The sequence below is a fragment of the Rhincodon typus genome, chromosome 15 (assembly GCF_021869965.1).
Source record: "Rhincodon typus isolate 14 chromosome 15, sRhiTyp1.1, whole genome shotgun sequence".
In the NCBI taxonomy this organism is placed as follows: Eukaryota; Metazoa; Chordata; class Chondrichthyes; order Orectolobiformes; family Rhincodontidae; genus Rhincodon; species Rhincodon typus.
Window position 1 is genome coordinate 25,555,537 of NC_063346.1, and position 15,818 is coordinate 25,571,354.

Sequence of the window (15,818 nt, forward strand, 5' to 3'; positions counted from 1 at the left end):
TCAAGAACCTATCTATCTCAGTCTTAAATGTACTCAATGACCTGGCCTCCACAGCCTTCTGTGGCAGTGAATTCCATAGACTCACCACTCTCTGGCTGAAGAAGTTTCTCCTTATCTCCGTTCTGAAAGGTCTTCCCTTTACTCTAAGGCTGTGCGCTCGGCTCCTAGACTTTCCTACCAGTGGAAGCATCTTCCCAACATCCACTCTGTTCAGGCCATTCAGTATTCTGAAAGCTTCAATTAGATCCCCCCCCTCATCCTTCTAAACTCCAATAAGTACCGCCCCAGGGTCCTCAAATGTTCCTCATATATGTTAAGCTTTCCATTCCTGGGACCATTCTTGTGAACCTCCTCTGAACCCGCTCCAGGGCCAGTACATCCTTCCTGAGATATGGGGCCCAAAACTGCACACAATACTCCAAATGTGGTCTGACCAGAGCCTTTTAGAGCCTCAGCAGTACCTTCCTGCTTTCATATGCAAGTCCTCTCAAAATAAATGCCAACATTGCATTTGCCTTCCTGACTACTGACTCAACCTGCAAGTTTACCTTGAGAGAATCCTGGACTAGAACTCCCAAGTCTCTCTGCACTTCAGAATTTTCTCCCCATTTAGAAAGTAGTCCATGCTTTTATTCTTCTTACCAAAGTGCATGACCTCACACTTTCCCACGTTGTACTCCATCTGCCACTTCTTTACCCACTCTGCTAACCTGTCCAAATCCTTCTGCAGTGTCACGACCTCCTCAAACTACCTGTCCTTCCACCTATCTTTGTATTGCCTGCAAACTTAGCCAGAATGCCCACAGTTCCTTCATCTAGATCATTAATGTACAAAGTGAAAAGTTGTGGTCCCAACACTGACCCTTCCGGAACATCACTTGTCACCGACTGCCAGTTTGAAAAAGACCCCGTTATCCCCACTCTCTGCTTTCTGCCAGACAACCAATCTTCTATCCATGCTAACACCTTGCCTCTAACACCGTGGGCCCTTATCTTACTCAGCAGCCTCCTGTGTGGCACCTTATCCAAGGCCTTTTTGAAGTCCAGGTAGATAACCTAAAAGGTTGATTTCCCTGTCTAAAAAGTTTTCTGGTGGATGTAAAGAATTATTGTTCAGTCAGGTTAAGTTCAATCAGTTGTATTTTGTTTCTATGTGACTTGCATTCTTGCTGTGCTTTTGCAACAACAGAAGACCTGTTACTGCATCCCTTCAGAATGGGGCAGCTGAAAACCCAGAGTATGAGGAAAATGATCAACCTGCACCAGAGGACAGCAGATCTGAAGGAGAAAGTATGTCTTTGTATTTGCATGTGAACAGTTTGTCCACTTTTGAATCTCTTCTCAAACTTGGTAATCTTATTCAATCCTCTGTGATTCCATGAGCAAATAAGTAATTGAAGATAAAATATTTGAGAGTCATTTACTGAAGAACATTTGAATTCTGAGGACAACAAATCTGTTGTTGCCTTACTGTACCACTCAAAAAATGTCTTGTGTTCTTTAAATGGTGAATGTTGTTGGATGGCAGGCAGAGAAATCCACATTGTTAGTTCGCTCACTGGTAAGCCACGTGTTTGGAAAAGCATTGTCTCACAAACAACAATGAAGCTAATAGCAAGTTAAACTGACCTCATATGAAGTGCAAGACAACACTCCAACAAAAATCTAAATTGCCAAATTGCATCTTGAACACATGCTCACAGCAGGTGTAAAATCCATAACTTTCTGTATCAGCTGAGTCAGTTACCAATAGGAAACAATACAAACCTCAGAATTCATCAAAGAAGCAGGTAGAGATTTAGACTCTATCCTAAACCCCACAATAAGAGCATTCTTGTCAAGGATCACCCTTATTAGTAAAAAAAGGCAATCACTAATTTAGAATGCAAGCTAATGAGGTTAATGGACAGCAAAGAATGATACTTAGCATTTCATTAGTTAAAGCATCACACAATAATGCGTGCAGCTCTATCTTTTTCATGGATCACACAATTTCTCATTTCTCATTTCTTCTCTTCTTTCAGACTTCTTGACAACATATCCCACCGTGCATATAACATATAGATATTTTCATCAATAAACTTATGTACAGTAAAATTTGATAACTCTTATTATTTGCAGGGATGTGTCAGTAAGTTGAGGCTTAGCAAACTTGAAGATGTTTTACAGACTTCATAACTACAGGGGATCCCTGATTTACAAATTTCCAACTTACAAATGCTTGTACATACGAACATGATCCCATACATGGTGGGAATTTTAAAGACCTGACATATGAACAGTTCCTATATTTACGAGCAGCTGCTTTGCATTATCCAGTGTTCTGACGTATGTACAAACCAACTTGCGAACAAACTCCTGAATGGAACCCATTCGTAATCAGTCTGTAATTTTGTTTTTGCTTTTTGACGTTCAATGTAGGTTTGATTCTCTTGGGAAGAAACAGAATAAAAACTTCTGAAATAAAATGGCTATGAGGAAATGATTAATGTTGCTCTATTTATTTCCTTTGTTCAGTAAAATTGATATTTTGTCTCACTTGCTTTGGGGCTCGTAGTCCGTTAAACCCCAAAATTGCTATGAGCTCTATGTATAAATAGTACAGTTTAACCTTGATCCTTGCTTGTTAACTATTCTTGTAAATCCAAACAGTTTCTCATGAATGTCACTCAAAAATTGTAACTATTTCTAAATTTTATAGAAAGGTCACCTCATCTCAAAAGAAATTATCCTATCACACCAACAATCAGTTAGTTTACATACAATTTCAATCTTGCTCTGCTTTGTTGCCAGAATGTGACACATTAATAGTGGACTTTCAGTCTAAACCATAAACTTCATCAAAAAAGGCTCTTGGGACTACAGATGTTGATTTTTGTTTCCATAAGTTAAAACAAATGAAAAAAATGTTCCCCAGATTAGAGGAAAAGTGCCATTTACTTTAAAATTAGTTCAAGTCCGATTGGTCATGAAATTATTCTATTTACTGCATAATTGCCAAATTTTGTTGTTTTACTGTTTATTGGTCTGGTCCAAAATATGTAGTAAATATTTTGTCTTTGAATCACAATTATTATGGTGCAGAAGGAAGCCTGTTATAATAAAGAGTTAAAAACCAGCCTTGCTCAGAAGGAACTGGTCAAAACACTGAAATTAAACCGGTACAAGCTTTTTGGCAAAGAAGTGAAACTCTCAAGACAAGACTTTGGTAGAAGCCAGCTAGAGCAGTCAGAAACTAAACAGGGAGCTGGTTGCCCTGGATTCTGTAGCAGAACAGCCTGTCAACTTCCTATTACATGACTCTTAATGTAAGGGGAATAGGGACTCAAAACTCAAAGTTGCACAGGAAACAAGACTGGATTTGTGGTCCAGATAGTAAAGAATTTGCCTTCCAATAAATGAGAGATAGGCTTTTTGTGTCTTCTCTTGTATGGGGCAGCTTAAGCTTTCTCTCATAAGGACTGGATGTGTTGGCGATCTGACATACCATTTTCTGACTGACTACTTAGTCAGTCCAGCAGGCAGACTCTCCAAATGCACCCCAATATACAGAAGGCATACTGATCATATACTGACCCATCAGTTTTGGCAGGATTAAGGCTGAGTGCACTGCAAAATGTAATACTGAGATGAGTCATTTGACTGACATTTTGGATCACAATCATTTGTACCCACCCCTACTTTTTCAAGTAAAATAAACTCTAGGAAGCAATCATTTTTAGTCTGTGTCATAAGCTCTTTGAAACCCTCATCTGTGCTTTATCACCTCTAGACTTTTCTATCCCAGTACTTCTCTGATCGACCTTCTACATATTGTCATTCAAATCTGAGATGCCTGTGGCCTAATTTGGACCAAATGATGTTCACTCATCATCTCAGTGCTGGTTGCTGTCTCATTTTTAAAATGCCATTGCTTTATTTTTAAGCCTCTGTCCCCTCATTGCTATCTCTGTAACCTTTTCTTTGTACAACTCTCAGATGTTTGCGTTCTTCTAAGTCTGATCTCTTGCACGTTTATGATTTTAATTGATCTACCATTGATAGGTGTACCTTCAGCTGCTAAGGCATTAGATTCTGCAATTCGGCCCCTAAACTTTCACTTCTTTTCCCTCTTGCTTTATGACATTTCTGAGCACCTACCACCAATCAAGCTTTTTGCCATCGCCCCTAATATTTCCATAGATGGGTTACTGTCAAACTTAGTTTGATAACAATCCTGAGAAACACATTTGGATATTTTGCCACATTAAAATCCACTATATAAATGCAAACTATTATTGTTGTAACACTTGGGGTTGACTCATTATCCAGTCAGTACTCTTGTCTCACACATCATAAGCTTGTTTTCCCTTTACAATGGTATTCTTGCAAATTTTCCTGATTACTAAAAGCTTTAATAAAAGGTTTTTAACTTCAGAAATATTTATTTTAAATTCTGAAATTACATGATGAATCTGTTCAGATTGCTTCTATCTTATTTACATGATTTGAAATGACAAAGCCTACCAGCCACATACTAATGTCTTTTTTCTGATTGCAGTGGTTTACAGTAAATGGGGCTTAGTGATCGACCGCCTTCTAGTGCTGTTCTTAAAATTCTCCAAGATTCTCAATTGCATCCAAGTCATTATTTGGAGACTTCTTGAGTTGCACATAATGAAACTAGTGGCTCTATTCAGTGTGTGGGTGGCAGTAAAAGAGGTATGAACCCCTAAAGTAAAGATTATTGTATGGTTACAATTTAAGTTTTGTTGTAAGATATTTTCTCATGCTTCGTTCTTGCAGGTAAATCCAATTTTTTGAGTCTTTTATAATTTTCTATAAAGTGAAAGCAAAATACTGAGCTTGATCAGGTGCTTGAAAGTATTTTCAATGAAGCAGAACTGCCAATAAACATAACAATCCCGCATTAAACTTTTAGCTCTATTCTAAATGAGGAATTTTGAAATATCTTGTGTTGTGAAATTGAATAACATTTTTATGACTTTAGTGAGTATGTGAAGGGCATAGATCAGGCAAATGGACAAGATTGTTTCCCCGGGGTGGGGGAATCTAAAACTAGAGGGCATTGGTTCAAGATGAGAGGGGAAAGATATAAAAGGGACCCAAGGGGAAACTTTTTCGCACAGAGCGTGGGATGTGTATGGAATGAGCTATCAGATGAAGTGGTGGAGGCTTGGACAATTACAACCTTTAAAAGGCAGATGGATGGGGGCATGCATTGAAAGGGTTTAGAAAGATATGAGCCAAATGGCAAATGGGACTAGATTTATTTAAGATATCTGGTCAGCATGGACAAGTCAGACCAAAGGGTCTGTTTCGATGCTGTACATATCTAGGACTCTATATTGTCCCAAAATCTCAGAAAATTATCCATATTTTCTTAATTGTTCCCAATTTTTTTTCCAGCCATCGGTCATGAATTTTCTCTTTGTTGTTCTTTGGGCTTTTGCTATGCCGTATACCAAGTTCCGTCCAATGGCTTCCTGCATTTCTACTTTATGGGCTTGCATCATCATTGTCTGTAAAATGCTGTATCAACTGAAGATTGTAAATCCAACAGAGTATTCCAGCAACTGCACAACGGTAGGAAGTATTTTCTCTCACACTTTTTGATCTGCATTGATGGAAACCCTCATCTGAATCACAAAGAAGGTGTAGCAATACCCAGGCTGTAATTTGCATGTTAAAAGTGTGCAGAAAGTACAGAAATTGATGTGATAGCCTACTGCTGCATTAATACTGGACTGAGAGTGAGCTAATGATTAATTTGAATGAGGCTGGCTGAAACTGTATTTGTGGTGCCTCGAAGATCAAGCAGAATTTTGCTTGTCATTACGTAAAGGCTTCAAAATTCTGCATCTTCCATTTACAGGGTTAGGTGCTATCTGAATGGATTTATTTGACACTGATCTTGCTGCATTTCTTCACACTTCCAAAGGCCTCTTCAAAATCTATCTGTTCATCCATGCTTTTAACACTTGCGTTAATTCTCCTTGCTTGCATCTCCTGAAGGTTTTTGAGATGTTTTGTTATATGAAAATTGTTTTATATATACATACATATATATACAAATCATTGCTTTTCAGAATGTGTTATTTTTATATATAGGGGCCTTGCAAACTGACATATTGTATATTTTCTCTGCAGCACTCTCCAAATGAGACAAATCTTAAACCAGACGAGATCCCACATTCTACATTGTACAGAGAGCCCATAGACCCAGCCAACTGGTTTGGATTCAGAAAAGAATCCCTTATTCTCGCATACATTCAAGTTAGTGATCAAATATTTGAACTGGTTTGGGTTGAATAGCAGTACAGTTTATTTTATATTGATCCTGGGTTTTCACTTTACACACGAATGATATGTACAGGATAATGTTAGTACATTGGCTACAAATTACAAAGCCTGCTGGATTTTTTCTTCCAAGTTCTTAAATTGATTCTCAGCATGTGGGCATTGCTACCAAGGCCTGTACGTATATGCATTTATTTTCCTTCCTTCAGAAGGTGATGGGAGGCCTTAAGCTGTTAACACCTGTTAAGTCAAGGTGATTCCACAATACAGATGCTCCAGGATTTTGACTTAGCATCATGAAGGAACAGCAAAATATATATAAATCATGATGGTGTGTGATTTGAGGTGATGGGACCAACTCTTCAAGTAGTGGCATTCCCAAACAACTGCAACTCTTGCCCTCCTCAATGGAGGAGGTGCTGGGTTTGCTGTTGGAAAGCCTTAGCCTGTTGCTGTGTTGCATCCATTAGGCAATGCACACTTGGTGGGAAGTACAATGGAGATGAAATGAGGTGACATTTCGGTTAGAGGATGAAATGCTAGTTGGACAGACTGCTTTACTCGATGGTATCATTGTTTGTCAGTGTTCCTGCAGTGACATCCATGGCAGGAGGTTCCTCAATGACAATATAACTGAATACCAACGAGAAATGTTTCAGTTCTCTGTTGTAAATGTTCATTGACTGGCACCTAAGTGAATGTTGCTTGTCAACTATCAGCACAAGCCAAGCTTACTGCATGCAGGCATAGTCTATATCATTACCCGAGGACTTTCAAATGGAGCTGAACACTGCCCAGTTGTTGGTGGACAGCCTTACAGAGGGTAGATATTTGATGAAACAGCCATACGTTCACCGAACTGGATGTACCAATATCATTGGCAATCTCCATAGAGCAGATATGACCAGCCAATTTGCAATGTAAGATAAATGCCGAAACTGAGAAGATGAAATAGTTGTTCAGCATTGAATATTTTAATGATTTTGTTTTCCTTACCACCTAGCAACACAGAGTCCTTAAAGTAACTTGTACGTTTCCTTTGTGCATCAATTCAGGATCATCTTCTCCTACTCATGTTACTGGTATTTGAGGTAACTGTGTATCGACACCAAGAGCATTTCCGCAAGTGCAACCAACTGGCTCCACCTAGCACTCGTGCCATCTTTCAAGAAATCACTCGGCAGAACCTGGATGAAAGTGTCATCAACTGTGCAAAGTATTTTGCCAACTATTTCTTTTACAAGTTTGGATTAGAGGTAGGTGAAATTTGACAGTGTCTTAAGTAAAAAGTGTGCTCTTTACCTATGGTAGACAGATAAATGCATGTATTCACTTTGGTTCAAGCTAATGAAATAGCTGCATATGTAACATGATTTGTTTCAATAAATACAGTTAGGTTGATCACATACGTGCCACATACAGGGTTGTGGAGAAAGTCATGAATGGTGGGGCAGGCTTGAAGGGCTGAATAGCCTACTTCTGTTCCTACATTACAGTTACAAGCTTAGCTTTTTGTTTAAGGGAAGACTTTGTAACATTAATCTTCTAATTTTTCTCCTTATAAGTGTTCCTGTTGTATTTAGTAATTCAATGTTTTATATTAAAGTTAGACTATCACTTTCAATGAATGTATACTCAGCTTTGCATACACCACAACATGAAACAAAAAGGAAATCACAAAGCCAAAGCCTTGGTTTAATTGTACTAAAGATGATATTATTGTTAATATCAGTGGCCTAATAGTCACATGAACATTACCAAGATTGGATACATGAAAATCTACTAATATTCGGTTGCAGATAGGGTGAGGGAGAATTGCTGAAATCCCTATTCCCTTTCCTGGATATATCTGCCCCAGATTAGTTTTCCATTGGAGAAAACAAATGTACTGTGATTTTTCTTCTGCTCTAAACTGTTCTTTTCCTATGTCTCATTTTTTTTGTAGGTTTGCCTTCTAATGACAGTCAATGTTATTGGGCAACGGATGAACTTTCTTGTGATAATTCACAGCTGCTGGTTGGTTGTTATTGTGACCAGACGTAAAAGACAAGTAATTGCTAAAATTTGGCCTAAGTACTGCCTATTCCAGTCTCTCTTCCTGTTGTACCAGTATCTGCTGTGTGTGGGAATTCCACCAGCTCTGTGTCTAGGTATTCAGCATTTCTTCTCTGTAAGGCACACTGAACTGTTGAGATCGTGCAATTAATTTTAGATTTTTGTGCCTTTTTTTGTTTAGAGAGAAAAATGATCTTGCATATTGTTGTTGCTTATGCTGTTTAAGTGAAAGGTTGACACACATGCTCAGCATTGCCTGATTATTGCTCGTTTGGGTAAAGACCCAGGTAGAAAAAACCAAGAAAAGGATTTGGAAGAGCCAAGAGCTCCTTGTGGAGTGCAGCAAAACTGTTTTTGCTACTCTTAGCCTGCAAAGCTTGCATAGACAGAATATTTTTAAAACTTAACTGGTCACTTTAAAATGCACAAATATACACCTTTGTGAGTTGGTCCTGTGTAATGCTCCTGATTTCAGGATTCAAGATAATATCTTGGCACCACTGATACAATAGACTAACTTTTTCATTGAAGGAAAGTCTCACCTTTCCTCCACCCACATATCCTGAGAATAGTTCTGACAGTGAGGGCTGAGATCACATCAGGACATTGAGTGAGTGTTCCATTACATGTCCATGACTTGTTTATGAAGGTTGTATTACTTTCAATGGAATAAACAGAATTTTACTTTGTTCCTCCACAGATTACCCATGGAGATGGGCATCACCCATCACCATTCACTCCAACCTAATTAAGTGGTTTTATCTACCCGACTTTGTAACTCTACCCAATTCCAAACACCTGATCTGTAAGTATCTAACTCTGTTTAATTCTTAAAATTCCAATCATGGCGATTAATGCCGTGTCCCCAAAGCTAACAAAAAAGTTTTAATATAAGATATAGTTCTATATTCATTTGCTAATTAACATAATGAAGCACTGATCAATGCTCAGAAGGGACCATTCTGAGGAAAGTGTAGAGCTGGAAAAATTAAATTGTGTGTTCTCTTTACAGATGCCAACTGACACGCTGTGCTTGTAGGCTGATTCTATCTTCCAATTGTTTTCAAGTTATATATGCCATCAGTATCCTGCTGGGTTATTAGAGTTTCTGCAAGTTATTAAATTTGTAAATAAATCAGACCCTCCAGTAGTCACTTCATAGTGACTACTCATACTTCATACAGCAAAGGAGGTCACCATTTTGTCTAATGCGAATGTGCCAGCTCTTTGAAAGAGAGATGGACTTCATTCCACCCCCTGTTATTTCCACACATTCAAGATTGCTGTAACTTGCTGTGTAAAATAATTTTTGCCAATGACCTTGAAGCTGCATCTCCATTTACGTACACTGCTAATGGAAACAATTTCTCTGCATTTATACTATTGAAACCCGAAAACTCTTAAATCTGAGTATTCCCTATTCAGTCAAAATTCCACATCTCAAGCTGGGCAGAAAGCATAAACATTGGTTCACAGCAGTTTCCGTCAGCTTCTACACCAACGGTAAGAATTGGTTTCAGATAGAGATAGACTGTAATACTTTCTCAGGATCAATTTGCAATGCCATGTCTGAAGCTTTTAGATCCCCTCTCAATACTAAATGTTAGAAATTTTGGAGCCTTTCAATACTCCCTTGGCTCTTGTACAATATATTTAGATCTGACAGAGCCCAGATCTCCCACATAAATGGTTTAGGAAGCTGAAATATTGGAGAGTGTATGTAAACATTTGACAGTTATATCATAAATTCAGCTGAATCACTAAGGAGTGCAGTGAATAATTTTTAATCGGCTAATGAGACTTCTTTAAGTGTTTTGGTTCTGGGGAACTCAGTTTAGAATTTATTTTTCCCTGTTCAGTATTCTGTTTCTTGTTTTCTGTCCCACATACCTTAGAAAAGTGAGGAGGCCCATGATTCATTTCTGCTAATATAAAACAAAGAACCACAGATCGTGGAGACCTGAATCAAAAACAGAAATTGCCTTAGAAACTTGGCAGGTCTGGCAGTATCTGTGGGAAGAAAACAGAGTTAACTCTGAAGGGTCACTGGACTCGTAACGTTAACTCTGCTTTCTTCCCACAGATGCTGCCAGACCTGCTGATTTTCTCCAGCAATTTCTGTTTTGGTTGTGATTGATTTCCAATCCTCTGCCAATATTTTTTATTGAGCTAAATGTCAGAACTTCCAAGAGTGACTCAGGGGAGGTTTAATTTGCCAACGTGTTAGATTTTTCTTTCCCTTCTCTTTCAAGTATGACTGTATAGTTGTCTATAATCCCACAGCATTCTGGCTCTCTAAGCACTATACCTGCTTATAACGAGGAAGGTCTGGGAACTGTCAGATGTGAGAATGTTGAACCTATGAGACATTTGTGAAACTGATGCCCCTTGCAGAAGCGTGTGTTCACTGTGTGAACATCTTCCAGAAACTAAAACAAGCCTACAGTTCTTAAAAGCATAAATGAGGAAACTTTTGCAAAGGTTTCTTTTCTGTGTTTTGAAACTAAATGTCAGCCCAAAGGTATGTAGTAAACCAAAAATGGGCTGGATTTTGATTGGTTTTTAAGGTTTCAAATTTCAGAGAAGACTTCATGTGTGCAATGATGTTACTCTGTCTTTGGTCTTAGACATTATAATGCACTTAAATACTGATGAAAGCTTTGGCAATAGTTTAACTTACAATGCAAACATTTTAATCTGTCAGTCTCTTACACTGTTTTAGTTTTTAAGTGGAAAACACTTTCAGCTCTTTTTGAATCCATTACTGATATGTTTGTATTATCACCAACATCAGTTCATAATACTGCTGCCTGACTGTATTCAGCTTAAGACTTTGCAATTAGTAATAAAAACCAAATTGAAAGAGAGCACAGTATGTAGATAGTCAGCAGATTGTGTCGTAGTGGAAGGGTGAGGTTTCAACCCATGAGCTTTCTCCCCCAGTTTTACATGATATGAGTGGGTGAGCAATTAAAATGGTGGGTATCAGGCAGATCTAGCCAAATGCCATCATGGACTCACCAAATCATGAACTCCACATGGCAATGGCCTTGGGTCATATTCAATCACAGACCCATGATGTAACTGGAACTCTGATGGAAGCTCTTCGAGATTCATTATCCCCTTTGCACCCTCTCTTTCATTCTGCATAGAGTGTGCCAAACCTGCGGGAGGTCACGGCACATGGCAGCAGACAGCAAACAGGAGGGGCACCTGACTAAGGTAAGGTAAAGTCACCATCGTCTATCAAGACCATTGGTCTGCTCTCTCATTAGAGAGACGTGATTGGTGCTGGAGGTGGTTTAACTTGAGGGTAACCATGCCTCAGGCAAAGGGAGAAGTTGGAAAAGTGTTTCCTTCATGTGAACTTCAGCCGATGCAGGATTTGATGCCATACCTGCATCACAAAGCAGCCATCCCCCAACTGAGTCCTTGAAAGAGCTAATGAATGCATGACTGAAGAGATGGTGTAGGATGGAGGGCTTTAGATTACTGGGACAATGGAAATGTTTCTGGAGGAAGAGGGAATGTCCAAACTGGACAAGTTATATCTGAACAGAAACGAGACCAACATCCTTACAGAGAAAACAAGATAACAAGGTGTAGAGCTGGATGAACACAGCAGGCCAAGCAGCATCAGAGGAGCAGGAAAGCTGACATTTCGGGCCTAGACACTTCTTCAGAAAATTAATACTTACATCATTACAGAGAACTTTGTTCGTACTTTTGAAGTGGTTTTAAACTAGATTGACAGGGGATGGAATCCTGACAAATAGCTCAGATGGAAGAGAAGCGGATGTAGTTTGACGTTAGACACAAGTAAGTGAGCCTGTAAGGCAGAGGAAATACAGGCTAGATAAGAAAGAAGTGAATTTAGCAACGCTATGAGGAGTATATTTTAATGCAAGGAGCCTGAGGAATAAGACAGACACACTGAGGGCACAGATAGGGAAGCAGGGGTACAATATCATAATTATGACTGAGGATGGGCGGGATTGGCAGCTCAACATTCCTGCTTAAAGGATATCAAATGAAATAGAGAAGGGGCTAGAAGAGGAGGGAGGGTTGCAATGTTGATCAAAGCATCAATTATAGCAGTGAGAGGGGATGATATCTTGGAAGGATCGTGAAATGAGGCCAGATGGATTGAAGCACAAAACACAAAATGGCAAGCACAGTTGAGTGTGTTGTTTGGTCTTCTAAACAGACAGGGAGAGAGAGAGGCTCAAATGTGTAATCAAATTTCAGAGCAGTGTAAGAATAATAAGGCATTAACAGTGGGGGGATTTTAATGACCCAAATATTAACTGAGAAAGTTTTAATGTACAAGGTAGGGAGGAGAAAATCTTAAATTGCATCCAGAAGCATATTTTTAGTTAGTGTATAGAAAGTCCAATCATGGAGGGCACAGTTCTGGACCTAATGTTTGGAAATTTGACCAGGCAGGTAGAAAGCATCTGTAGTAGGGAGCATTTTGGTGCATGGTTTTAAGGTAGGATGTAGATGCTAAGAGGAGAGTTGAAGAGTTCTTTCTCACCCAGATGTTGCTTAGAGTTTGGATTTCACTGCCTGAAAGGGTAGTTGAGTTAGAACCTCTGGTAACATTTAAGCAGTATTTAGATACTGCTTAAATTTCTGTTGCCATAGCCTCCAGGAGTTCTGGGCCAAAATTTGGAAAATGGGGTCAGTGGAATCAGATCTTTACTGACTGGCATGGACACAATAGGCCAAGCAACCTCTTTGTGTGCTGTAAACGTCTGTGAGTCCTATTGAGTAGAAACAGCTGCAGTATCCCAGAAGATAGCCACGCACTAAAAAATAAACTACAGAGCGTTAAGATCTTGCAAGATGACGCCATTCAGAATGGAAGCAGAGGCTTGTTACAAAGTTGATAGACATCACTAATCTAAATATCCTTCTAGAATGACCACTCTCAATCTACACGATATATTTGAACACTGGGCAAAGTTTAGTTATGTAACTGTTCTTATTGGTTAATATGGGCGAAGACATTCATCTCATAATTTCTCTTTATTTTCTCGAACTTTGATCTTTCCTTACTCAAGTTTTGCCACACCAACTTTATTTATGTTTCAAACAATATTGTTGTTAGTTTCTTTGGGTTTAGGATGGGCAAGGCATGCATGTGTTTGTCTTGGCATGACAAGCCCCTTCGTACTGCCTCTAGATCTGAAGGTAATTGGAAGCAATTTCTATCCTTACTTCCCTCAGCAGCTTATCACATCCAGATTCAAGGTGATATCCACTTTAAACCCTGCCACTTTTTCTAGGATCTCCTCTTTATCTATTTTCTAACACATCCTATTTCATGACAACCTCCTTGTTTACTCTTAATATGCATATAGATGACTTCTGGATTCTCATTTATGCAATTTGGATTATATATTCATAAACCCATATTTACATCCATAACTTCTTCAGCATTTATTATGACATAAAGTATCAGCTGTAAATAGGCACACTCTCGGATCAGTTCCAGGTTAACTATTGGTGGAGAAAGTTTATAGATTGAAAGGAAAATAAAACTTGCACTTGAATAGTGTTTACTTATGTGTCTCAGATAAAGGTTAAAGCACCTCATGATTTGCATTGAAGCACAAAAGATGACCAGCCATTTTACATACAGCAAGATTGCGCAAATAATAATGAAATAAATAAGAAATTATTCACTCTCAATGCTGTTGGTTGAAAAATGTACATTGACTAAAGTACAAGATAACTTTCCATGCATTGAAATAGTGCCGAAGGATCTTTTGCAAAAATCTGAAATGGTGTAATATTTGCTCAGCAGTGCATTTGTGCTTCAGCACTTATGCACTTGTGTTCAAGTTCTAGGCTGTGTCTTAAACCTGTTAATTTCAAACTTGGTTGAGAATGTTTGATCAACAAGTGTCCAAAAATTTCCATGGCAAGGCAGAAGAAAGCATCATGAATTGATTTCCTACTTAAAGTACTTGAAGTGCAGCAGAATATGCTACAATCAAGGCTTTTATAGAATTAAAATGTTATTTTTTTAAATTAATGTAACTCACAAATAATCATTATTTATTTCTGTTTGTTCAACAATATTGAGTCCCTATCTTGGTTCTTTTCTATTATAGATGACTTTCTATTACTGATGTGTGTGTCCCACCAGTGGCAGGTATTTATGGACGAAAGAAAGGAGGAGGTTAGTACAATCGGTGGAAAAAATACAGATGATCCTGATCCCCTGGCAGGCAATACCGTGAACCCAGTACCAAACTATATATACTGTAGGTAAGTTTGGATACGGCTGCTCTGCACCTGAAGGTGATTTTGAATTTTGCTGTTTCATTGTCAGACTTTATAGAAACTGATCTGACCACTGACATTTTTTCCAATGGTGAAGTAATGCTGATGAAAATTTTTAAATGGAAATATTTTTGATGTGTTTTTACAGTCACTTACTTGAAATGGCATACAGAAAATTTCCAACTTTTCGTCTTTAATAAGAACTAAACACAACATAATTGTTTGATTTTAAAAGATGTGAAATGGTGATCAAGAATAGACTTTGAGAACAAAATGATCTCTGGCTAGTTTGTAGCGATAGTGTTTAAATCCTTCTTCAGTAAAATGTTGTAAATTAATACCATAAAAGTTGTTATTGTTGTTAGTACTCAGAGCAGTAATTGTATAATGTGAGAGACGAGTTAACATGGAATTCTTTCTGTTCTGCAGATGTTACCTGGACATGATAAAAGTTGCAGTTTTTCAATACCTCTTCTGGCTGGTAGTAGCAGTTATTTTTGCCACTGGGTCTGCTCGAATCAGTGTATTTGGTCTTGGCTACCTACTCGCCTCATTCTATTTGCTTCTGTTTGGCAGAAGACTCTTAGTGAAGCCAGCAAACAGTCGACTGAACTTTTGGGATTGTCTAATTATGTACAATGTCACAGTCATTATTGCAAAGAATATGCTCTCGGTGAGTCTTTCCATCATCAATAAAGATAAAGGTGAAGTCTTCATAGTCTTACCAGACCATCAGGCTGCTCTCTAATGAGAGAGAGATGACTGGTGGGGCGATTTAAACTGAGAGTCACGTGCCTCAGGAGAGGGCAAAGAGGTTGAGAAGGACAACCCTTCCTTGTGATCTCAAACAGTGCAGGAATTGAACCCAAGCTGTTGGCATTATGCTGCATTACAAACCAGCTGTCTAGATGACAGAGCTTTACCTTTGCTTCCTACATATTCTTGATGTAAAAATTGCTATTATTATAGAGAAATGCATCATTAAATGTATTTTAAAAATTTCATTTGTAGGTTTATTGATTTAGACTGATCACTGCTGACATTTTGCCCCAGAAATTTGGACTTCTTAAAATATGTTATGTTCATTTTGAAATGGGAAACTAATAGCAGGGCTGAAAAAAACCTTTCACTTCCTTCTTCCTGCCCCATGAGCTAATTGCTAATGAGAC

General features: G+C 38.5%; 1 protein-coding gene across 3 annotated transcripts in view; it reads left to right on the forward strand.

The window, feature by feature from the left end:
• Positions 1-15,818, forward strand: part of piezo1 (piezo-type mechanosensitive ion channel component 1) — a 322,059-nt gene that overhangs the window by 225,117 nt on the left and 81,124 nt on the right. For all 3 annotated transcript variants that reach the window (XM_048605766.1, XM_048605768.1, XM_048605767.1), the window contains exons 18-26: positions 1,190-1,290; positions 4,541-4,701; positions 5,410-5,586; positions 6,151-6,276; positions 7,356-7,556; positions 8,246-8,450; positions 9,056-9,160; positions 14,478-14,634; positions 15,079-15,322. In XM_048605766.1, coding sequence (XP_048461723.1) covers positions 1,190-1,290; positions 4,541-4,701; positions 5,410-5,586; positions 6,151-6,276; positions 7,356-7,556; positions 8,246-8,450; positions 9,056-9,160; positions 14,478-14,634; positions 15,079-15,322 — 1,477 coding nt within the window. The remainder of the gene's footprint in view (positions 1-1,189; positions 1,291-4,540; positions 4,702-5,409; positions 5,587-6,150; positions 6,277-7,355; positions 7,557-8,245; positions 8,451-9,055; positions 9,161-14,477; positions 14,635-15,078; positions 15,323-15,818) is intronic.